Source organism: Heterodontus francisci, chromosome 28 (genome assembly GCF_036365525.1).
Source record: "Heterodontus francisci isolate sHetFra1 chromosome 28, sHetFra1.hap1, whole genome shotgun sequence".
NCBI classification, from domain to species: Eukaryota; Metazoa; Chordata; class Chondrichthyes; order Heterodontiformes; family Heterodontidae; genus Heterodontus; species Heterodontus francisci.
The window spans coordinates 23,215,569-23,239,173 of NC_090398.1; the positions used below are offsets into that span (position 1 = coordinate 23,215,569).

The window sequence follows — 23,605 nt, forward strand, 5'->3', positions numbered from 1 at the left end:
GAGGGTTTTCCAGAGCTTGGGGCCTGGAAAACTGAAGGTCACCAATGGTGGAGCGATTAAAATCAGGGATGTACAAGAGGCCAGAATTAGAGGAGCACAGATATCTCGGAGGGTTGTGGGGCTGGAGAAGATTACAGAGATAGAGAGATTAAGAAGGATTACAAGGAATACAAAGGCATGTTTAGCCATGTGTGTATAAACACAAAGTGTGGTGAATAAGTTTGTTGAGCTACAAGCACAAACAGCATGTGGGAATATGAAATAAAAACAAAGTGCAGTCAATACTCAGCAGGTCAGGCAGCATCTGTGGAGAGAGAAGCAGAGTTAATGTTTCAGGTCTGTGACCTTTCATCAGAACTGATGTAAAGATAGGGAAGGATAAAAGGGAAGTGTGGTGACAGTACTGATTAGGGAAGACATTGTCCCTCTGTCCCTCCACACTCTTTAGAACTATGACATTAAGTCTATATTGCCTCTGCCTCCCCATTCTGCCAAAATACATCACCTCACCCTTCACTGTTTTAAATTCCATCTGCCACTTGTCTGCCTATATTATTAGTCTATCTCTGCCCTGTTACAGTCGATTGGTGACATCCTCACAGTCTGCTACATCTCCGAGTTTGGTATCACCAGTAAATTTTGAAATTTTACTCAGTTCCAACATCCAAGTCATTTGTATATGTCACGAATAAAATCAGTGCACCAGCACTGACCCTTGCGGAATATCAATGTCTATCATCCAGTAGTCTGATAAACAACCATTTACCACCACTCACTGGTTTCCATCCTTAAACCAGTTTTTTGTTTTTGTCTAAGCTGACACTGACCTTTCTGTTCGATGCACCTTGATGTTTTTTTATTAACCAGCCTTTTATGTGGAACTTTGTCAAAAGCTATTTTAAAATCCATATCGAGAACGTCCACCAAATTCCCCTCATCAACCTTCTCTCTTACATCATTAAAAACATTCAGTTAGATTAGTCAAACATGATCTGCCTTTTACAAATCCGTACTGACTCTCCTTTATTAACTCAAACCTCTCCAAATACCTGTTCACTTTTTTCCTGATCATTGTTTCCAAAATCTTACCCAACACAGTTAAACTGTCTGGTCTGTAGTTACTACACATGTTCTTACAAACTTTCTTGAACAAGGGTGTCACATTTGTCACTCTCCAATCCTCGAGCACCTTCCCCATATCTGGGGAAGATTGGAAGTTTATGACAAGCCCTTCCATATCTCCACCCCCACTTCCTTAAGCAACCTGGATGCAAGACATCCAGACCAGGTGACATATACACTCGAAGCAGAGACGGCCTTTCCAGTACACCCTGCCGATCAATTTTCACCCCATCCATTACCCCTACCATCTCCACTTCAACCGGGATTTTGTCAGATTCCACTTTCTTAGTAAACACCGATATAAAATACTCATTTCATGTTCTAGCCTTGCCCTGCACCTCTCAGCATATATCACCCTCTTTGACCCTAAGAGGCCTCACGCCACATCTTACTACCCCCTTAAGCCCTTAAGGTGATTGGTAGAAGGATTAGAGGGGACATGAGGGGAAACGTTTTCACCCAGAGGGTGGTGGGTGTCTGGAATTCACTGTCAGGAATGGTGGTGGAGGCAGAAACTCTCAATTCTTTTAAATGGTACCTGGACATGTACCGAGGGTGCTGTAACCTGCGGGGCTGTGGACCAGGTGCTGGAAGGTGGGATTATTTTGGGTGGATGGCTTGTTTGACCAGGGCAGATACGATGGGCTGAATGGCCTCCTTTTGTGCTGGACAGTTTCTATGTTTCTTACTATTTACATGCTGTCAGGGTAGGCGGTGGCGGAGTGGTATTATCACTGGACTAGTAACCCAGAGACCCAGGGTATTCCTCTGGGGACATAGGTTCGAATCCCACCACAGCAGAAGGTGGAATTTGAACTTAATAAAAAATCTGGAATTAAAAGCTAGTCTAATGATGGCCATGAAACCATTGTCGATTGTTGTAAAAACCCATCTGGTTCACTAATGTCCTTTAGGGAAGGAAATCTGCTGTCCTTACCTGGTCTGGCCTACATGTGACTCCAGACCCACAGCAATGTGGTTAACTCTTACTTGCCCTCTGAAATGGCCTAGCAAGCCACTCAGTTGTAACTAACCGCTACAAAGTCCATAAAAAGGAACGAAACCTGACAGACCACCCGGCATCGACCAAGGCACCGGAAACGACTACGGCAAATACAGCCCTGTCGACCCTGCCAAGTCCTCCTTACTAACATCTGGGGCTTGTGCCAAAGTTGGGAGAGCTGTCCCACAGACTAGTCAAGCAACAGCCTGACATAGTCGTACTCACGGAATCATACCTAACAGACAATGTCCCAGACACTGCCATCACCATCCCCGGGTCCATCCTGTCCCACCGGCAGGACGGACCCAGCAGAGGTGGTGGCACAGTGGTATACAGTAGAGAGGGAATTGCTCTGGGAGTCCTCAACATCGACTCCGGACCTCATGAAGTCTCATGGTATCAGGTCAAATATGGGCAAAGTAACGTCCTACTGATTACCACCTACCGTCCTCCCTCAGCTGATGACTCAGTACTCCTCCACGTTGAACAGCACTTGGAGGAAGCACTGAGGGTGGAAAGGGTACAAAATGTACTCTGGGTGGGGGACTTCAATGGCCATCACCATGAGTGGCTCGGTAGCACCACTACTGACCGAGCTGGCCGAGTCCTAAAGGACATAGCTGCTAGACTGGGTCTGCGGCAGGTGGTGGGGGAATCAACACGAGGGAACAACATACTCGACCTCATCCTCACCAGTCTGCCTGCTGCAGATGCATCTGTCCATGACAGTATTGGTAGGAGTGACCACCGCACAGTCCTTGTGGAAACGAAGTCCCGCCTTCACATTGAGGATACCGTCCATCATGTTGTGTGGCGCTATCACCGTGTTGAATGGGATAGATTTCGAACGGATCTAGCAATGCAAAACTGGGAATCCATGAGGCGCTGTGGGCCATCAGCAGCAGCAGAATTGTACTCAACCACAATCTGTAACCTCATGGCCCGGCATATCCCCCACTCTACCATTTCCATCAAGCCAGGAGACCAACCCTGGTGCATTGAAGAGTGCAGGAGGGCATGCCAGGAGCAGCACCAGGCATACCTCAAAATGAGGTGTCAACCTGGTGAAGCTACAGCCCAGGACTACTTGCATGTCAAACTGCGTAAGCAGCATGCGATAGACAGAGCTAAGCGATCCCATAACCAACAGATCAGATCTAAGCTCTGCAGTCCTGCCACATCCAGCCGTGAATGGTGGTGGACAATTGAACAACTAACTGGAGGAGGTGGCTCCACAAATATCCCCATCCTCAATGATGGGGGAGCCCAGCAGATCAGTGCGAAAGATAAGGCTGAAGCATTTGCAACAATCTTCAGCCAGAACTGCCGAGTTGATGATCCATCTCGGCCTCCTCCAGAAGTCCCCAGCATCACAGATGCCAAACTTCAGCCAATTCGATTCACTCCACGTGATATCAAGAAACGACTGAAGGCACTGGATACTGCAAACGCTATGGGGCCTGACAACATTCCGGCAATAGTACTGAAGGCCTGTGCTCCAGAACTTGCCGCGCCCCTAGCCAAGCTGTTCCAGTACAGCTACAACACTGGCATCTACCCTGCATTGTGGAAAATTGCCCAGGTATGTCCTGTACACAAAAAGCAGGACAAATCCAACCTGGCCAACTACCGCCCCATTTGCCTCCTCTCAATCATCTGTAAAGTGATGGAAGGTGTCATCAACAGTGCCATCAAGTGGCACTTGCTTAGCAACAACCTGCTCAGTGATGCTCAGTTTGGGTTCCGCCAGGGCCATTCAGCTCCTGACCTCATTACAGCCTTGGTTCAAACATGGACAAAAGAGCTGAACTCAAGAGGTGCGGTGAGAGTGACTGCCCTTGACATCAAGGCAGCATTTGACCGAGTATGGCATCAAGGAGCCCTAGCAAAACTGAGGTCAATGGGAATCAGGGGGAAAACCCTCCGCTGGCTGGTGTCATATCTAGCGCAAAGGAAGATGGTTGTGGTTGTTGGAGGTCAATCATCTGAGCTCCAGGACATCACTGCAGGAGTTCCTCAGGGTGGTGTCCTTGGCCCAACCATCTTTAGCTGCTTCATCAATGACCTTCCTTCAGTCATAAGGTCAGAAGTGGGGATGTTCGCTGATGATTGCACAATGTTCAGCACCATTGACGACTCCTCAGATACTGAAGCAGCCTGTGTAGAAATGCAGCAAGACCTGGACAATATCCAGGCTTGGGCTGATAAGTGGCAAGTAACATTCGCGCCACACAAGTGCCAGGCAATGACCATCTCCAACAAGAGAGAATCTAACCATCTCCCCTTGACATTCAACGGCATTGCCATCGCTGAATCCCCCACTATCAACATCCTGGGGGCTACCATTGACCGAAAACTGAACTGGAGTAGCCATATAAATACCATGGCTCCAAGAGCAGGTCAGAGGCTAGGAATCTTGAGGCGAGTAACTCACCTCCTGACTCCCCAAAGCTTGTCCACAATCTACAAGGCACAAGTCAGGAGAGTGATGGAATACTCTCCACTTGCCTGGATGGGTGCAGCTCCAACAATACTCAAGAAGCTCAACACTATCCAGGACAAAGCAGTCTGCTTGATTGGCACCCCATCTACAAACACTCACTCCCTCCACCACCGATGCACAGTGGCAGCAGTGTGTATCATCTACAAGATGCACTGCAGCAATGCACCAAGGCTCCTTAGACAGCACCTTCCAAACCCGCGACCTCTACCAACTGGAAGGACAAGGGCAGCAAATACATGGGAACACCACCATCTGCAAGTTCCCCTCCAAGTCACACACCATCCTGACTTGGAACTATATCGCCGTTGCTTCACTGTCACTGGGTCAAAATCCTGGAACTCCCTTCCTAACAGCACTGTGAGTGTACCTACCCCACATGGACTGCAGTGGTTCAAGAAGGCCGCTCATCACCACCTTCTCAAGGGCAATTAGGGATGGGCAATAAATGCTGGCCTGGCCAGCGTCGCCCACATCCCATGAATGAATTTTTAAAAAATGGATTTTTGGGTTCCCTTTTACGTTAACTGCCATTCCATTCTCAGATGACCTCACACATCAGAGCTGCAACAATCTCCCACACGGCAGCTCAGTTAAATAGCCGGCATGGCCTCCCCCGACAAAGTGGAGGGGACGGGCTGTCTGACATCTGTAATGGTGTCAGATGTCTGTGTGCAGGAGCTGGTGCCATTTTTCAAGGGCAGCCAGTGCTGCCCCCAAAATTTACCAAACAAAATAGTAACGGCCCTTTCCCACCCCCCATAACAATTACATTAAGTATTTTCCCTTTCCCCCCACAAAACACTTACCTTTGAAACGTGACCTTTGGTTCCCCCAGACTGTACAAAGTTTAAAGTTCATCCCTTCCCACAATCCCCTATACAGATGATGATTGTTTGACCCCCGTCCCCCCATCACCGCTCCCCCCCCACCCCCCCCCCCACGCCACACAAAAAATCTTAATTCCCCCCCCACCCCGCACCAGTGTCCTGCCTGCTTTTCCCAGACGGGGAAGTGAAGGTGTGGGAGTGCCGGCTGCTGCACTGGAGATCGTGGTGGGCCCGGAAGATTCGAGGTAAGTTTATTTAAATCTATTCATTAAAATATTTCAATGCAGGTCCCGTCGCCCAGCGGCAGGGGTGCCGTCACAGAGCCTTGTCACCACCAGGAGGATCAGGCCGGGCCCTCCCGGAGTCGGGCTCCATGGTGAGCCTCTGCCAGAAGCATCTTCCACCTCCCCCACCATGGAGCCTGAAATCAGGGGCACGGTAAAAATAAGCCCATTGTGTTTGGCCTGGTTCGTGCTTGAAGAATTCACCTGACATGCTCCATACACTGTTTTTTTATTTTGTCATATTCTCTATCTCCCTCATTATCCAAGGAGCCCTGGCTTTGATTCCCCGACCTTTCCAGCTTGTTGGAATGTACTTAGCCCATTCTCCGTGATATCCTTTACCCCAGCACCAGGGAGGTAACACATCATACAGGACTGACCAATCTGAATTCACTGTTTGATTTGTGGGTGACTATCTAACATTGATGGTCTCTAGTTTTGCTTTTCCCCACAAGTGGAAACATTCTCTCTGTGTCTCCTCTATTGAAACCTTTCATACTTTTAAACACCTCTGTTAGATCACCCCTCAGCCTGCTCTTTTTTTTTAAAGAAAAGAGACCAGCCTGTTCATTCCCTCCTGATCGGTATTCCCTACATTTCTGGTATCATCCTTGTAAATATTTTTCACCCTCTCCAGTGCCTCCATATCTTTTTTATAATATGGTGAACAGAATTGTCTGCAGTATTCCAGGTGTGGTCCAACCAGGGTTTGACACAAGTTTAGCATAATTTCTATACTTTTCAATTCTACCCCCTAGGAATAAACCTTAGTGCTTGGTTAACTGTTAACCTGTGTAATTACTTTTAGTGATTTGTGTATTTGTACTCCCAGATCCCTTACCTCCTCTGCCCCATTTAGATTCTTATTTTGTAAGTAATATGTAACCTCTTTGCTTTTCTTTCCAAAAATGTAATACCTCACATTTATCTATGTTGATATTAATTTTTCAATTACATGTCCATTCTGCAAGTTTGTGAATATCTTCATGTAATTTGTTGCTATCCTCCTCAGATTAACTATCCCCACAACCCCAAGTTTGGTGCCATCTGAAGATTTAGAAATTGTGTTTTTGATTCCAAAGTCTAAATCATTAATATAAATTGTAAAACAGTGATCCCAGCACTGATCCTTGTGGAACATCACTTTCCACCTTCTGCCATTCTGAGTAACTACTCTTTATCCCTATTCTCTGCTTTCTGTTTTGAAGCCAGCTTGCTGTCCATTCTGCTTGTTCCCTGATCCTGCAATCTCTGACCTTATTCATTAGTCTGTTCTGTGATACCTTATCAAAGACTTTTTGAAAATCTGGATAAATTGCATCTACTGCATTAGCATTGTCTACTTTCTCTGTCACCTCTTCAAAAAATTCAACAAGGCTGGTTAAGCAAGACTTTCTCTTTAAATCCATGCTGACTTTTCATTATTATATCTTTGGTTTCTAGATATTCTTCTCTTCCCACCTTTAGTAGAGATTCCATTATTTTTTACCACTGATGTTAAGCCAACTGGTCTATAGTTCCCTGTACATGTTCTATCTCCTTTCTTAAATATAGATATAATGTAAGCGATCTGTCAGTCTTCTGGCACGACACCTTTCTCTAAAGAATGATTAGAAATGTGTAGTAATGTCTCTGCTATCTCTTCCCGAGATTTTTTTAAAATGTGTGGATGTAATCCATTTGGACCAGGGGTTTTTATCCTCTGAGTTTGATTAGTTTATTTAAAACTTCACCTTTTTATTTTCAATGCTGTTATCTGATTTCTAATCTGTCCACCTATCCTGTTTTCCTGGTAAATATTGAAGCAAGGTCATTATTTAATATTTCTGTCATTTCTCTATCATTGTCTGTTGTGATATAATCCTGACCATCAATAATTGACCCTTTTCCATCATGATTTTCCTTTTTTTATTTATGTGCCTATAAAATATTTTACTATTTGCTCCTTGATAATTTAATTGTTCCTTTTTGTCCTTTTTGAAAATTTCTAATCTCTTTGTCATGCTCACCCCTGCTGCTCATGTGCTTGGTGTCTGTCTTTTTCCAAGACCTCATTTTTCTTTATCTGATGTCTTTATTCATCCATGGTAACTCATTAGTGTTTCACTTGTTCTTGTCTTTTTAGCAGAATATATTTTTCCTGGAATATGTCCAACATGGTTTTAAATGTTTCCCATTGCTGTTCGACATCACTGTTTGACAATATTGTTGTCAGTTTTATTTTCCTCGGCTCTATTCTCAGACCCTCAAAATCCACTTTTCTCCAATCTATTCCCTGGTCTTCGTCATACTTACCTCCTTCTCAATTATTATCTTTAAGTATATAATATTAATGTTCACTATTGTCTGGATGTTCCCCTACTTTTACTTTTATCTGCTCTGGCTCATTGCCCATTACTCGATCCAGTAGGGAATCCTCCCTTGTTGAGCTTCTTACATATTGGGTTAGAAAGGAGTCTTGTACACATTGTTGGAACTCCATTCCCTTATTTCCTTTACATGTCTCTTCTGGCCAATTAATCTCATGTTAGTTGAAATTCCCCATGATTATTATTCCATGTGTTTTTATTAATTTCCCTAATTTCTTTGTATACTTCTCCCTCACCTTCCTTCCACTATTCGGTGATCCGTAGACTATCCCTGTGAATGTGGTTGATCCTTTATTATCTTTTATCTTTATCCATGTGGATTCTATTTCTCTCTTGCTGATGGCCGTGTCACTTTTTGCTCCTGCCATTGTTTTCAGTATTAAGTACAGCTACTCCACCTCCCCAATTTCCTCTCTCTCTTTTCTAAGTAGTTTATATCCTGCAATGTTTAATGCTCAGTCCAGATTTTTCCATAGCGATGTCTCAGTAATCCCTAATATGGATCCTCACAATGTAGTATTGCCTCCAGTTCCCCTGTTTTATTACTGACACTGTGTGTATTGCTGTATAAAAAGTTTAAATCATTTGTATTCGCAGTTCCTCTTACTTTATTTTTTAACCAGCTTTTTACAATCATACTCCATAATTCTATTTACCTCCTTTCCATCGAAGTCCTCACTTTTTTTTCTGTCCAATGAGTACTACTAAAGAGTGTTTTTTTAAAATTCAGTGTAGCTTATTAAGGACTTTATATTGTAGTGGGTAGAACAAGGCCCCGAGTGTAATTAGTATTTTTAACGGGAGTATCTAAATTAATTTAAAGGTAAGTCATGGCAGGAGAGCTCAGCCCTGTGGTATACTCCTCCTGCACTATGTGAGAAATCAGGGGCGCTTCCAGTATCCCTGATGACCATGTGTGCAGGAAGTGTATCCATCTGCAGCTACTGGCTACCTGCATTACAGAGCTGGAGCTGTGGGTGGATTCACTGTGGAGCATCCGCGATGCTGAGGACGTCGTGGATAGCACGTTTAGTGAGGTGGTCACACCGCAGGTAATGGCTGCACAGGCAGAAAAGGGATCGGTGACCACCAGATGGACTAGTAGACGTAGGCAGGTAGTGCAGGAGTCCCCTGTGGTCATCCCCCTCTCAAACACATATACCGCTTTGGATACTGTTGGGGGGAATGAGCTCCCAGGGGAAAGCAGCAACAGCCAGGTCTGTGGCACCACGGAGGGCTCTGCTGCACAGCAGGGGAGGAAAAGGGGTGGAAGAGCTATAGTGATAGGAGGATTCTATCGTAAGGGGAGCAGATAGGCGTTTCTGTGGCCACAAATGAGACTCCTTATGGTATGTTGCCTCCCTGGTGCTTGGGTCAAGGATGTCTCGGAGCGGCTGCAGGACATTCTGAAAGGGGAGGTTGAGCAGTCAGAGGTCATGGTGCATATTGGCACTAACGACATAGGCAAGAAGAGAGATGACGTCCTGCAAAGTGAATATAGCGAGCTCGACAGAAGGTTAAAAAGCAGGACCTCTGGGGTTGTAATCTCAGGATTGCTCCCTGTGCCACATGCTAATGAGGGTAGGAATAGGAGGATAAGGTAAATGAATGCGTGGCTGAAGAGCTGGTGTTGGCGGGAGGGCTTCAGCTACTTGCATCATTGGGATCTCTTCTGGTGCAGAGGTGACCTGTACAAGAGGGGCAGGTTGCACCTAAACTGGAAGGGGACCAATATCCTTACGGGGAGGTTTGCTCGTACTACTTGGGAGGATTTAAACTGGGAGGGAGGTGGGACCCAAAGTAGTAGCCTCTCCGATGAGATAGTTGAGATAAATGTAGAGGTTAAAGCAAGCAAGTCCAGGAGGCAGGACAGGGAGCGTGGATGGTCTGGTTGGCTAAACTGCATTTACTTTAATGCAAGAAGCCTTACAAGTAAGGCAGATGAACTCAGAGCATGGATCAGTACATGGGATTGTGATATTGTAGCTATTATGGAAACATGGTTGAGGGATGGGCAGGACTGGCAGCTCAATGTTCCGGGGTACCGAAGCTTCTGGTGTGACAGAGGTGAAGGTCAGAGAGGAGGGGGAGCTGCACTATTGATTAGGGAGGACATCACGGCAGTACTGAGAGAGGATATCCCGGGGGGAACGTCCAGTGAGGCCATATGGGTAGAACTTAGAAAATAAGAAAGGGGTGATCGCTTTGATGGGATTATACTATAGGCCCCCCAATAGTCAGAGGGAATTGGAGGAGCACATATATAGGGAAATCACAGATAGGTGTAGGAATTATAGGGTTGTAATAGTAGGTGATTTTAACTTCCCCAATATTGACTGGGACTGCCTTAGTGCTAAGAGATCAGATGGGGAAGAATTTGTTAAGTGTGTCCAGGATAGTTTTCTGAAGCAGTGTGTGGATGGCTCTCCTTGAAAAGGGGCTCGACCTCCTCTTGGGAAATGAGGCTGGGCAGGTGGTTGATGTGTCAGTGGGGGAGCACTTTGGGACCAGTGACCATAACTTTATTAGCTTCAAGATAGTTATGGAAAAGGATAGGACTAGTCCTCAGGTTGAAGTCTTAAATTGGGGCAAGGCGAATTTCGATGGCATCAGACAGGAACTCTCAGAAGGAGGCATATGTCAGGTGTAGGCAGCTGGGATAAAGCAAGTCCCTCGAGGACTATAGGGGATGCAGGAGTACACTTAAGAAGGAAATTAGGAGGGCGAAAAGGGGCCATGAGATTTCCCTGGCCGATAAGATAAAGGATAATCTTCAAAGATTCTATAAGTATATTAAGAGTAAAAGGGTAGCTAGGGAGAAAGTAGTTTCCTTTAAAGATCAGTGTGGCAATCTATGTGTGGAACCATGGGAAATGGGTGAGGTCTTAAAGTGAATACTTCTCGTCTGTATTTACTGTGGAGAAGGTCATGGAAGCTAGTGAGTTCAAGGGAGGGAACAGCGATATCCTGGAGCATATCAACATTACAAAGGAGGAGGTGTTGAAGGTTTTGAAGCGCATTAAGGTGGATAATTCCCCAGGGCCAGACCAGGTGTATCCTAGGATGCTATGGGAAGCAAGGGAGGAGATTGCTGGGGCCCTGGCAGAGATTTTTGTATCATCGTTAGTCACAGGTGAGGTACCGGAAGACTGGAGTATAGCTAATGTTGTGCCTTTATTTAAGAAGGGCAGCAGGGATAAGCCAGGGAACTACAGGCCGGTGAGCCTTACATCAGTGGTGGGAAAGTTATTGGAAAGGATTCTGAGAGACAGGATTTCTATGCATCTGGAAAGGCATAGTCTGATTAGGGATAGTCAGCATGGCTTTGTGCGTGGGAAATCATGTCTCATGAATTTGATTGAGTTTTTTGAGGAGATGACCAAGAGGATTGACGAGGGCAGGGTGATGGACGTTGTCTACATGGACTTTAGCAAGGCCTTTGACAAGGTCCCGCATTGTAGGCTGGTCCAGAAGGTTCGAACACATGGGATCCAGGGTGAGCCAGCAAATTGGATACAAAATTTGGCTTGGTGGTAGTGGGGGGTTGTTTTTCAGATTGGAGGCCGGTAACCAGTGATGTGCCGCAGGGATCAGTGCGGGGACCTCTGTTGTTTGTCATATATATTAATGACTAGGATGTGAATGTAAGGGGCATGATTAGTACGTTTGCAGATGACACCAAAATTGGAGGTAGAGTGGACAGTGAAGAATGTCGTCTAAGGTTGCAAAAGGATCTTGATCAACTGGGAAAGTGGGCAAGGGATTGGCAAATGGAATTTAATGCAGACAAGTGTGAAGTGATGCATTTTGGGAAATTAAACCAGGGCAGGGCATAGACAGTGAATGGCAGGGAGTGTTGTTGAGCAGAGAGGCCTTGGGGTGCAAGTACATTGTTCCCTGAAAGTAGCAACACAGGTAGACAGTGTGGTGAAGAAGGCATATGGCATGCTTGCCTTCATCGGCCAAGGCATTGAGTACAAGAGTTGGGATGTCATGTTACAGTTGTACATAACGTTGGTTCGGCCACACTTGGAGTACTGTGTGCAGTTCTGGTCATCGTACTGCAGGAAAGATGTGATTAAGCTAGAGAGGGTGCAGAAAAGATTCACAAGGATGTTACCTGGTTTGGAGGGCCTGAGTTATAAAGAGAGATTGGATAGGCTGGGTCTGTTTTCCCTGGAGCAAAGGAAGCTGAGAGGGGACATGATACAAGTATATAAATTTATGAGAGGCATAGAGAGGGTAGATAGCCAAAGTCTGTTTCCCATGGTGGGGGTGACTAAAACTAGAGGGCATAGATTTAAGGTGAGAGGGAGGAGTTTTAAAGGGGATCAAAGGGGTAAATTTTTCACACAAAGAATAGTGGGTATCTGGAATGAGCTGCCAGAGGAGGTGGTGGAGGTAGGAACAGTAGCGACATTTAAGAGGCATCTGGACAGGTACTTGAATGAGAGAGTCATAGAGGCATATGGAATTAATGCAGGCAGGTGGGATTCGGCATGGATGCAGTGGGCCGAAGGGCCTGTTTCTATGCTGTACGACTCTATGAGAATGCTCCACTTACCTGTATTGTTTCTATTCAGGCTGAATTCATTTTCTGTTCGTCCCTCCCCATCTCCCCCACACCCCCTCACCCCCACCTTGCCCCGTCTTATTAGTTTAAAGCCTTTACCACCTCCCTATTTACCCTTTCCACTTGGACACAGGTCCCATCCCGGTTCAGGTGGAGTCTGTAAACTCAGTATAACTCCTTCCTGTGCCAGTACCGGTGCCAGTGTTTCATTTAAAGGAACCCCTCTTTCCCACACCAGTTCTTTAGCCACACTTTAATTCTCCTGATCTGACTGTTTCTTTGCCAATTTGCATGTGGCTTGGGAAATAATCCAGTGATTATTGCCCTTGAGATCCTGCTTTTTAATTTAGCTCCGAACACCTGATATTCCCTCAGCAGGATCTCCTCCCGGTTCCTACATATGTCGTTTGTTCCAACATCGACCACAACAACTGGATTATTCCCTCCCCTTCCAAATTGCTCTCCTGTCACCATAAGATATCCCTTACTCTGGCACCTTGTAGACAACGCACCCGACAGGATTCTCATTCATGGCTGCAGAGGACACTATCCATCCCTCTAATTAGAGAAACCCTTATCACTACCACATTCTATTCTGCTCTTTCCCCCTTGGACAGTCTTCTGAGCCACAGTACCTTGGTCTACATTGTGACTGTCCTCCCCACAGTCTTCCTCCTTGTCCTCACAGGTAACAAGTACATTGTACCTTTTGGACAGGACCTGTGTTTGAGGAACCTCCTTCTCAATCTCTCCTCAGTCCTCACCGTGCTGCTCCCGAATGTTTACACCCTTTTCTTGAACCTGTGATTTTCTTTGAGCTGTGACTGTGTTCTGGATAAAACTGTGAAGAAATTCCTCCCCCTCCCTTATGTTTGGGAATGTCTCGAACTCACATTCCAGCCCATTGACTCTGAGCTGGAATGACTGAAGACGGAGACATTTCCTGCTGGTGTGGGAATGTGGGACAGTCTCACTATCCTCAAACTCCCACATCCTACAGTCCCAACACGTAGCCTGCCCTGTCATCGCTAGTCTTTTATAATTAATTTCCTTATTGATAACATGAATAAATGTAATTAGGTCTTTTAAAACAATTCATAATAAATGTATTAATTAGTTCATTTATCTGATTAATTTAATAAAGTAATAGATTTATTTCCCCAAGCAATACTTTATTCAAATGCTGTCACTTAGAGAGACAAAAACACACTGTAATACTCACCAACCAATCACCTACCTTCTGTCCCGTTACTTCCCTCTTTGATGTTTATTGACAGCTCCTGAATATATGAGGAGTTCTACAGTGTGAGATTCATTGTCAGTGATGGGAAAATCTGATTGTTAATTTCCTCAAGTCTTTTTCAGTGTTTCCTGTAACATTCAACAGAAAGTGAATTGTATCCGGTCCAGGGTTTGATTCAATTTGTTTCTCACTCTCTGTCTGTTTGTGTTTAGACTGAATTCCAATAATCTGGGAGATTCAGGAGTGAAATTACTGTCTGCGGCTTTGAGGAACCCGGACTGTAAAATACAGAAACTGGAGTAAGTACCAGACTGTGTGAGATTGTGTTTATAATAACTGGATGTCTGACAATGTGCATCATTATTACTAATATCAGTAATAGTGTTATTAATAAACACTGGGAATTTACTCTAATTCCCGTTATTGATTCCAGTCTGGGAGCAAACAATCTCACAGATTCTTGTATCGAAGATCTCGCCTCCGCTCTCAGTACAAACCGATCACTGACTGCTCTGGACCTGAGTGATAATAATCTGGGAGATTCAGGAGTGAAACTACGGTCTGAAGCTCTGAGGAACCCAGACTGTAAAATACAGGAACTGTGGTAAGTACCAGACTGTGTGAGATTGTGTTTATAATAACTGGATGTCTGACAATGTGCATCATTATTACTAATATCAGTAATAGCGTTATTAATAAACACTGGGGATTTGCTCTGATTCCTGTTATTTCTCCATCTTTGATCCCAGGCTGGGAGGAAACAATCTCACAGATTCTTGTATCGAAGATCTCGTATCCGCTCTCAGTACAAACCAATCACTGACGGATCTGAACCTGTGTGGTAATAATCTGGGAGATTCAAGAGTGAAACTACTGTCTGAAGCTCTGAGGAACCCGGACTGTAAAATACAGAAACTGTAGTAAGTACCAGACTCTGTGAGATTGTGTTTATAATAACTGGGTATCTGACAATGTGAATTGTTATTAATATCAGTAATGATGTTATTAATAAACATTGGGAATTTGCTCTGATTCCTTTTACTTCTCTATCTTTGATCCCAGTCTGGGAGAAAACGATCTCACAGCTTATTGTATCAAAGATCTCGCATCTGCTCTCAATACAAACCGGTCATTGACAGAGCTGGACCTGAGTTGTAATAAACTGGGAGATTCAGGAGTGAAACTACTGTCTGAGGCTCTGAGGAGCCCAGACTGTAAAATACAGGAACTGTGGTAAGTACCAGACTGTGTGAGATTGTGTTTATAATATCTGGGTATCTGACACTGTATGTTACTATTAATATCAGTAATAGTGTTATTAATAAACACTGTGCATTATTATTAGTATCAGCAATGGTGTTATTACTAAGCACTGCATATTACTCTAGTAGTAACACCATCAGTAATAATGTTATTAATAAACACTGGGAATTTAGTCTGATTCCTGTTAATTCTCCATCTTTGATGCCAGGCTGGTAGAAAACAATCTCACAGCTTCTTGTATCGAAGATCTCGCATCTGCTCTCAATACAAACCGATCATTGACGGATCTGGACCTGAATTATAATGAACTGGGAGGTTCAGGAGTGAAACTACTGTCTGAGGCTCTGAGGAACCCAGACTGTAAAATACAGAAATTGGGGTAAGTGCCAATTGTGTGCAGGTAGTGGGCAGTAACTGGGGTTTCAGTTGAGCACATATAAAGAGCCACTTATTGATACTGTGGTGTGATTGAGTGAGGAGGTGTATGTTTGTAATGCTAAACTCTAAATTAATGTAAGACTGAGTAAAGATTAGCTCCAGTAATATTCTTCACCAACTGCATTTCCAGAGTAGAATATGGTAACAGAGAATGGTCGCCTCATGGTGAAGGTCGAAGGTTATGAAAAAAAGGCTGCGTTTGCTGACAATGTAACCACCAGGTGGCACTGCACTGGCACATGTGTAAATGCAGCCTGCTGCACTGAAACGTCACTGTCTGCGGTGTTCGGGTAGCTGCCAAGACGAAAGATGGCGTTGCTCAAATAATCACAGAAAGGCAACCTAAACCCATGGCAGCCCACAATCGCTGGACAGGGAGCGGGGTGTGTGGGGGGGAGCGGAGAGAGGGAGGGCTGGGGCAGCAGGCGGCCAGAGTGAGGATAGTGGGTGGGGAGTGGGGATGGAGAACGAAGAGGGGTGGGGAGCGAGCAGTGGGGGGAGTGAGCGGGAGGAAGCAGGGAGTGAGTGGCCTGCAGTCAGTGGCTGGGGGCTGGGAGGAAGAGTGCACACTCACACCCGCCGCCACCAAGTTCTTCAGGCTGCTCCCCCCCACCCCCCCGCTTCACCCCCTCGCTCTCCACCCTCTTCCCCCCTCGCTCTCTGCCTGCTTCCCACCTCGCTCTCTGCCTGCTTCCCCCCCTCGCTCTCTGCCCGCTTCCCCCCCTCGCTCTCTGCCCGCTTCCCCCCCTCGCTCTCTGCCCGCTTCCCCCCCTCGCTCTCTGCCCGCTTCCCCCCTCGCTCTCTGCCCGCTTCCCCCCCTCGCTCTCTGCCCGCTTCCCCCCCTCGCTTTCTGCCCGCTTCCCCCCTCGCTCTCTGCCCGCTTCCCCCCTCGCTCTCTGCCCGCTTCCCCCCTCGCTCTCTGCCTCCTTCCCCCCTCGCTCTCTGCCTGTTTCCCCCCCCCCCCCCCGCTCTCTGCCTGCCTTCCCCACCCTCGCTCCCTGCCCGCTTCCCCACCCTCGCTCCCTGCCCGCTTCCCCCCCCTTATAATATCTGGGTATCTGACACTGTATACTATTAATATCAGTAATAGTGTTATTAATAAACACTGTGCATTATTATTAGTATCAGCAATGGTGTTATTACTAAGCACTACATATTACTCTAGTAATAACACCATCAGTAATAATGTTATTAATAAACACTGGGGATTTACTCTAATTCCTGTTATTTCTCCATCTTTGATCCCAGGCTGGAAAATAACAAACTCACAGATTCTTGTATCGAAGATCTCGCCTCCGCTCTCAGTACAAACCGGTCACTGACGGATCTGGACCTGAGTTTTAATAAACTGGGAGATTCAGGAGTGAAACTACTGTCTGAGGGTCTGAGGAACCCGGACTGTAAAATACAGAAACTGCAGTAAGTGCAGTTGTATATTAATTGTGTGCAGATTGTGGGCATTGACTAGGGTTTCAGTTGAGCACATAAAAAGAAACACTTATCAATACTGTGTGTGATTGAGTGAGGAGGTGTATGTTTGTAATGCTAAACTCTAAATTAATGTAAGACTGAGTAAAGATTATCTCCAGTAATATTCTTCACCAACTGGATTTCCAGAGTAGAATATGGTATATGGTGAAGTTCGAAGGCTCTCAAAAAAAGGCTGCGTTTGCTGACAATGTAACCACTAGGTGGCGCTGCACTGACACGTGTAAATGCAGCCTGCTGCACTAAAACGTCACTGTCTGCGGTGTTCGGGTAGCTGCCAGGACCAAAGATGGCGCTGCTCAAATAATCACAGAAAGGCAACCCAAACCCATGGCAGCACACAATCGCTGGACAGGGAGCGGGGTGGGTGCAGGAGGTCTGGGGGGGAGCGGAGAGAGGGAGGGGTGGGGCAGCGGGCGACCAGAGTGAGGATGGTGGGTGAGGAGCAGTGGGGAGTGTGGATGGAGAACGAAGGGGGGTGGGGAGCGAGTGGTGGGGGGAGAGAGCGGGAGGAAGCAGGGAGTGAGTGGCCTGCAGTCAGTGGCCGGGGGCTGGGGAGGAGGAGTGCACACTCGCACCCACCGCCCCCAAGTTCTTCAGGCTGCTCTCCCCCGAGTTCCCTCCTTGCTCTCCACCCGCTACCCCCCCCTTGCTCTCCACCCGCTTTCCCCCCCCTTGCTCTCCACCCGCTTTCCCCCCCTTGCTCTCCACCCGCTTTCCCCCCCCTTGCTCTCCACCCGCTTTCCCCCCCTTACTCTCCACCCGCTTTCCCCCCCCTTGCTCTCCGCCCGCTTCCCCCCCCTTGCTCTCCGCCCGCTTCCCCCCCCTTGCTCTCCGCCCGCTTCCCCCCCCTTGCTCTCCGCCCGCTTCCCCCCCCTTGCTCTCCGCCCGCTTCCCCCCCCTTGCTCTCCGCCCGCTTCCCCCCCCTTGCTCTCCGCCCGCTTCCCCCCCCTTGCTCTCCGCCCGCTTCCCCCCCTTGCTCTCCGCCCGCTTCCCCCCCCTTGCTCTCCGCCCGCTTCCCCCCCCTTGCTCTCCGCCCGCTTCCCCCCCTTGCTCTCCGCCGCTTCCCCCCCTTGCTCTCCGCCCGCTTCCCCCCCCTTGCTCTCCGCCCGCTTCCCCCCCCTTGCTCTCTGCCCGCTTGCCCCCCCGCTCTCTGCCCGCTTCCCCCCCCCTCGCTCTCGGTCCGCTTCCCCCCCTCGCTCTCGGTCCGCTTCCCCCCCTCGCTCTCGGTCCGCTTCCCCCCCTCGCTCTCTGCCCGCTTCCCCCCCTCGCTCTCTGCCCGCTTCCCCCCTCGCTCTCTGCCCGCTTCCCCCCCTCGCTCTCTGCCCGCTTCCCCCCCTCGCTCTCTGCCCGCTTCCCCCTCTCGCTCTCTGCCCGCTTCCCCCTCTCGCTCTCTGCCCGCTTCCCCCCCTCGCTCTCTGCCCGCTTCCCCCCCTCGCTCTCTGCCCGCTTCCCCCCCTCGCTCTCTGCCCGCTTCCCCCCCTCGCTCTCTGCCCGCTTCCCCCCCTCGCTCTCTGCCAGCTTCCCCCCTCGCTCTCTGCCCGCTTCCCCCCCTCGCTCTCTGCCCGCTTCCCCCCCTCGCTCTCTGCCCGCTTCCCCCCCTCGCTCTCTGCCCGCTTCCCCCCCTCGCTCTCTGCCCGCTTCCCCCCCTCGCTCTCTGCCCGCTTCCCCCCCTCGCTCTCTGCCCGCTTCCCCCCCTCGCTCTCTGCCCGCTTCCCCCCCTCGCTCTCTGCCCGATTCCCCCCCTCGCTCTCTGCCCGCTTTCCCCCTCGCTCTCTGCCCGCTTTCCCCCTCGCTCTCTGCCCGCTTTCCCCCTCGCTCTCTGCCCGCTTTCCCCCTCGCTCTCTGCCCGCTTTCCCCCTCGCTCTCTGCCCGCTTTCCCCCTCGCTCTCTGCCCGCTTTCCCCCTCGCTCTCTGCCCGCTTTCCCCCTCGCTCTCTGCCCGCTTTCCCCCTCGCTCTCTGCCCGCTACCCCCCCTCGCTCTCGGTCCGCTTCCCCCCCCTCGCTCTCGGTCCGCTTCCCCCCCCTCGCTCTCTGCCCGCTTCCCCCCCCTCGCTCTCTGCCCGCTTCCCCCCCTCGCTCTCTGCCCGCTTCCCCCCCTCGCTCTCTGCCCGCTTCCCCCCCTCGCTCTCTGCCCGCTTCCCCCCCTCGCTCTCTGCCCGCTTCCCCCCCTCGCTCTCTGCCCGCTTCCCCCCCTCGCTCTCTGCCCGCTTCCCCCCCTCGCTCTCTGCCCGCTTCCCCCCCTCGCTCTCTGCCCGCTTCCCCCCCTCGCTCTCTGCCCGCTTCCCCCCTCGCTCTCTGCCCGCTTCCCCCCCTCGCTCTCTGCCCGCTTCCCCCCCTCGCTCTCTGCCCGTTTCCCCCCCTCGCTCTCTGCCCGCTTCCCCCCCTCGCTCTCTGCCCGCTTCCCCCCCTCGCTCTCTGCCCGCTTCCCCCCCTCGCTCTCTGCCCGCTTCCCCCCCTCGCTCTCTGCCCGCTTCCCCCCCTCGCTCTCTGCCCGCTTCCCCCCCTCGCACTCTGCCCGCTTCCCCCCCTCGCTCTCTGCCCGCTTCCCCCCTCGCTCTCTGCCCGCTTCCCCCCCTCGCTCTCTGCCCGCTTCCCCCCCTCGCTCTCTGCCCGCTTCCCCCCCTCGCTCTCTGCCCGCTTCCCCCCCTCGCTCTCTGCCCGCTTCCCCCCCTCGCTCTCTGCCCGCTTCCCCCCCTCGCTCTCTGCCCGCTTCCCCCCCTCGCTCTCTGCCCGCTTCCCCCCCTCGCTCTCTGCCCGCTTCCCCCCCTCGCTCTCTGCCCGCTTCCCCCCCTCGCTCTCTGCCCGCTTCCCCCCCTCGCTCTCTGCCCGCTTCCCCCCCTCTCGCTCTCTGCCCGCTTCCCCCCCTCGCTCTCTGCCCGCTTCCCCCCCTCGCTCTCTGCCCGCTTCCCCCCCTCGCTCTCTGCCCGCTTCCCCCCCTCGCTCTCTGCCCGCTTCCCCCCCTCGCTCTCTGCCCGTTTCCCCCCCTCGCTCTCTGCCCGCTTCCCCCCCTCGCTCTCTGCCCGCTTCCCCCCCTCGCTCTCTGCCCGCTTCCCCCCCTCGCTCTCTGCCCGCTTCCCCCCCTCGCTCTCTGCCCGCTTCCCCCCCTCGCTCTCTGCCCGATTCCCCCCCTCGCTCTCTGCCCGATTCCCCCCCTCGCTCTCTGCCCGATTCCCCCCCTCGCTCTCTGCCCGATTCCCCCCCTCGCTCTCTGCCCGATTCCCCCCCTCGCTCTCTGCCCGCTTCCCCCCCCTCGCTCTCTGCCCGCTTCCCCCCCCTCGCTCTCTGCCCGCTTCCCCCCCCCTCGCTCTCTGCCCGCTTCCCCCCCCCTCGCTCTCTGCCCGCTTCCCCCCCCCTCGCTCTCTGCCCGCTTCCCCCCCCCTCGCTCTCTGCCCGCTTCCCCCCCCCTCGCTCTCTGCCCGCTTCCCCCCCCTCGCTCTCTGCCCGCTTCCCCCCCCTCGCTCTCTGCCCGCTTCTCCGCCCCCTCGCTCTCTGCCCGCTTCTCCGCCCCCTCGCTCTCTGCCCGCTTCTCCGCCCCCTCGCTCTCTGCCCGCTTCTCCGCCCCCTCGCTCTCTGCCCGCTTCTCCGCCCCCTCGCTCTCTGCCCGCTTCTCCGCCCCCTCGCTCTCTGCCCGCTTCTCCGCCCCCTCGCTCTCTGCCCGCTTCTCCGCCCCCTCGCTCTCTGCCCGCTTCTCCGCCCCCTCGCTCTCTGCCCGCTTCCCCCCCTCGCTCTCTGCCCGCTTCTCCCCCCCCCTCGCTCTCTGCCCGCTTCTCCCCCCCCTCGCTCTCTGCCCGCTTCTCCCCCCCCTCGCTCTCTGCCCGCTTCTCCCCCTCCTCGCTCTCTGCCCGCTTCTCCCCCCCTCGCTCTCTGCCCGCTTCCCCCCCCCCCCCCCCCCCCCCCGCTCTCTGCCTGCTTCCCCCCCCCTTGTAATAACTGGGTATCTGACACTGTATATTATTAATATCAGTAATGGTGTTATTAATAAACACTGTGCATTATTATTTGTATCAGCAATGGTGTTATTACTAAGCACTACATATTACTCTAGTAATAACACCATCAGTAATAATTTTATTAATAAACACTGGGGATTTACTCTAATTCCTGTTATTTCTCCATCTTTGATACCAGGCTGGTAGAAAACAATCTCTCAGATTCTTGTATCGAAGATCTCGCCTCCGCTCTCAGTTCAAACCGGTCACTGACGGATCTGGACCTGAGTTATAATAAACTGGGAGATTCAGGAGTGAAACTACTGTCTGAGGGTCTGAGGAACCCGGACTGTAAAATACAGAAACTGCAGTAAGTGCTAGTTGTATATTAATTGTGTGCAGATAGTGGGCATTGACTAGGGTTTCAGTTGAGCACATAAAAAGAAACACTTATCAATACTGTGGTGTGATTGAGTGAGGGGGTGTATGTTTGTAATGCTAAACTCTAAATTAATGTAAGACTGAGTAAAGATTATCTCCAGTAATATTCTTCACCAACTGGATTTCCAGAGTAGAATATGGTAACAGAGAACGGTCGCCTCATGGTGAAGTTCGAAGGCTCTCAAAAAAAGGCTGCGTTTGCTGACAATGTAACCACTAGGTGGCGCTGCACTGACACATGTGTAAATGCAGCCTGCTGCACTAAAACGTCACTGTCTGCGGTGTTCGGGTAGCTGCCAGGACCAAAGATGGCGCTGCTCAAATAATCACAGAAAGGCAACCCAAACCCATGGCAGCACACAATCGCTGGACAGGGAGCGGGGTGGGTGCAGGAGGTCTGGGGGGGAGCGGAGAGAGGGAGGGGTGGGGCAGCGGGCGACCAGAGTGAGGATGGTGGGTGAGGAGCAGTGGGGAGTGTGGATGGAGAACGAAGAGGGGTGGGGAGAGTGGGGTGGGGAGCGAGTGGTGGGGGGAGAGAGCGGGAGGAAGCAGGGAGTGAGTGGCCTGCAGTCAGTGGCCGGGGGCTGGGGAGGAGGAGTGCACGCTCGCACCCACCGCCCCCAAGTTCTTCAGGCTGCTCTCCCCCCAGTTCCCCGCCCTTGCTCTCCCCCCAGTTCCCGCCCTTGCTCTCCCCCCGCTTCCCCCCCCTTTTACCCCCCCCGCTTCCCCCCCTTGCTCTCCCCCCGCTTCCCCCCCCCTTGCTCCCCCCCCCCGCTTCCCCCCCCTTGCTCTCTTCCCGCTTCCCCCCTTTATAATAACTGGGTATCTGACACTACGTTAGTATTAATATCAGTAATAGTGTCATTAATAATCACTGTGCATTATTAATAGTATCAGCCTTGGTGTTATTACTAAGCACTGCATATTACTCTAGTAATAACACCATCAGTAATAATGTTATTAATAAACACTGGGGATTTACTCTGATTCCTGTTATTTCTCCATCTTTGATCCCAGGCTGGAAAATAACAAACTCACAGATTCTTGTATCAAAGATCTCGCCTCCGCTCTCAGTACAAACCAGTCACTGACAGATCTGGACCTGAATGATAATGAACTGGGAGATTCAGGAGTGAAACTACTGTCTGAGGCTCTGAGGAACCCGGACTGTAAAATACAGGAACTGGAGTAAGTGCTAGTTGTATATTAATTGTGTGCAGGTAGTGGGCAGTAACTGGGGTTTCACTTGAGCACATAGAAAGAGGAACTTATCGATACTGTGGTGTGGTTGAGTGAGGAGGTGTATGTTTGTAATGCTAAACTCTAAATTAATGTAAGACTGAGTAAAGATTAGCTCCAGTAATATTCTTCACCAACTGGATTTCCAGAGTAGAATATGGTAACAGAGAATGGTCCCCTCAAGGTGAAGGTCGAAGGTTATGAAAAAAAGGCTGCGTTTGCTGACAATGTAACCACTAGGTGGCGCTGCACTGACACGTGTAAATACAGCCTGCTGCACTGAAAAGTCACTGTCTGCGGTATTCAGGTAGCTGCCAGGAATAAAGATGGCGCTGCTCAAATAATCACAGAAAGGCAACCTAAACCCTTGGCAGCACACAATCGCTGGACAGGGAGCGGGGTGGGTGGGGGGGGTGTAGGGGGGAGCGGAGAGAGCAGAGAGAGGGAGGGGTGGGGCAGCGGGCGACCAGAGTGAGGATGGTGGGTGAAGAGCGGGGGGCAGTGGGGATGGAGAACGAAGAGAGGTTGGGAGAGGGGAGCAAAGAGGGGGGTGGGGAGCGAGCGGTGGGGGAAGACAGCGGGAGGAAGCAGGGAGTGAGTGGCCTGCAGTCAGTGGCCGGGGGCTGGGGAGCAGGAGTGCACACTCGCACCAGCCGCCCCCAAGTTCTTCAGGCTGCTCTCCCCCCACTTCCCCCCTCGTTCTCTCCCCGCTTTCCCACCTCGCTCTCTCCCCGCTTACCCCCCCCCCGGCTCTCTCCCCGCTTCCCCCCCTCGCTCTCTCCCCGCTCTGTCACCGCCTTCCCCCCTCACGCTCTCCCCGCTTCCCCCCCCTCACTCTCCCCCCGCTCTGTCATCGCTTCCCCCCCTCGCACTCTCCCCG

The 23,605-nt window shown here is 50.6% G+C and overlaps 1 protein-coding gene across 14 annotated transcripts in view; it reads left to right on the forward strand.

The window, feature by feature from the left end:
• Window positions 1–23,605, forward strand: part of LOC137385135 (NACHT, LRR and PYD domains-containing protein 12-like) — a 122,975-nt gene that overhangs the window by 92,806 nt on the left and 6,564 nt on the right. For 13 of the 14 annotated variants that reach the window (XM_068059968.1, XM_068059961.1, XM_068059966.1 and 10 more), the window contains 8 exons: window positions 14,137–14,223; window positions 14,358–14,528; window positions 14,674–14,844; window positions 14,987–15,157; window positions 15,396–15,566; window positions 16,874–17,044; window positions 21,245–21,415; window positions 22,504–22,674. In XM_068059968.1, the coding sequence (XP_067916069.1) occupies window positions 14,137–14,223; window positions 14,358–14,528; window positions 14,674–14,844; window positions 14,987–15,157; window positions 15,396–15,566; window positions 16,874–17,044; window positions 21,245–21,415; window positions 22,504–22,674 (1,284 nt within the window). The remainder of the gene's footprint in view (window positions 1–14,136; window positions 14,224–14,357; window positions 14,529–14,673; window positions 14,845–14,986; window positions 15,158–15,395; window positions 15,567–16,873; window positions 17,045–21,244; window positions 21,416–22,503; window positions 22,675–23,605) is intronic. The other variant, XM_068059971.1, reaches the window with a different exon arrangement.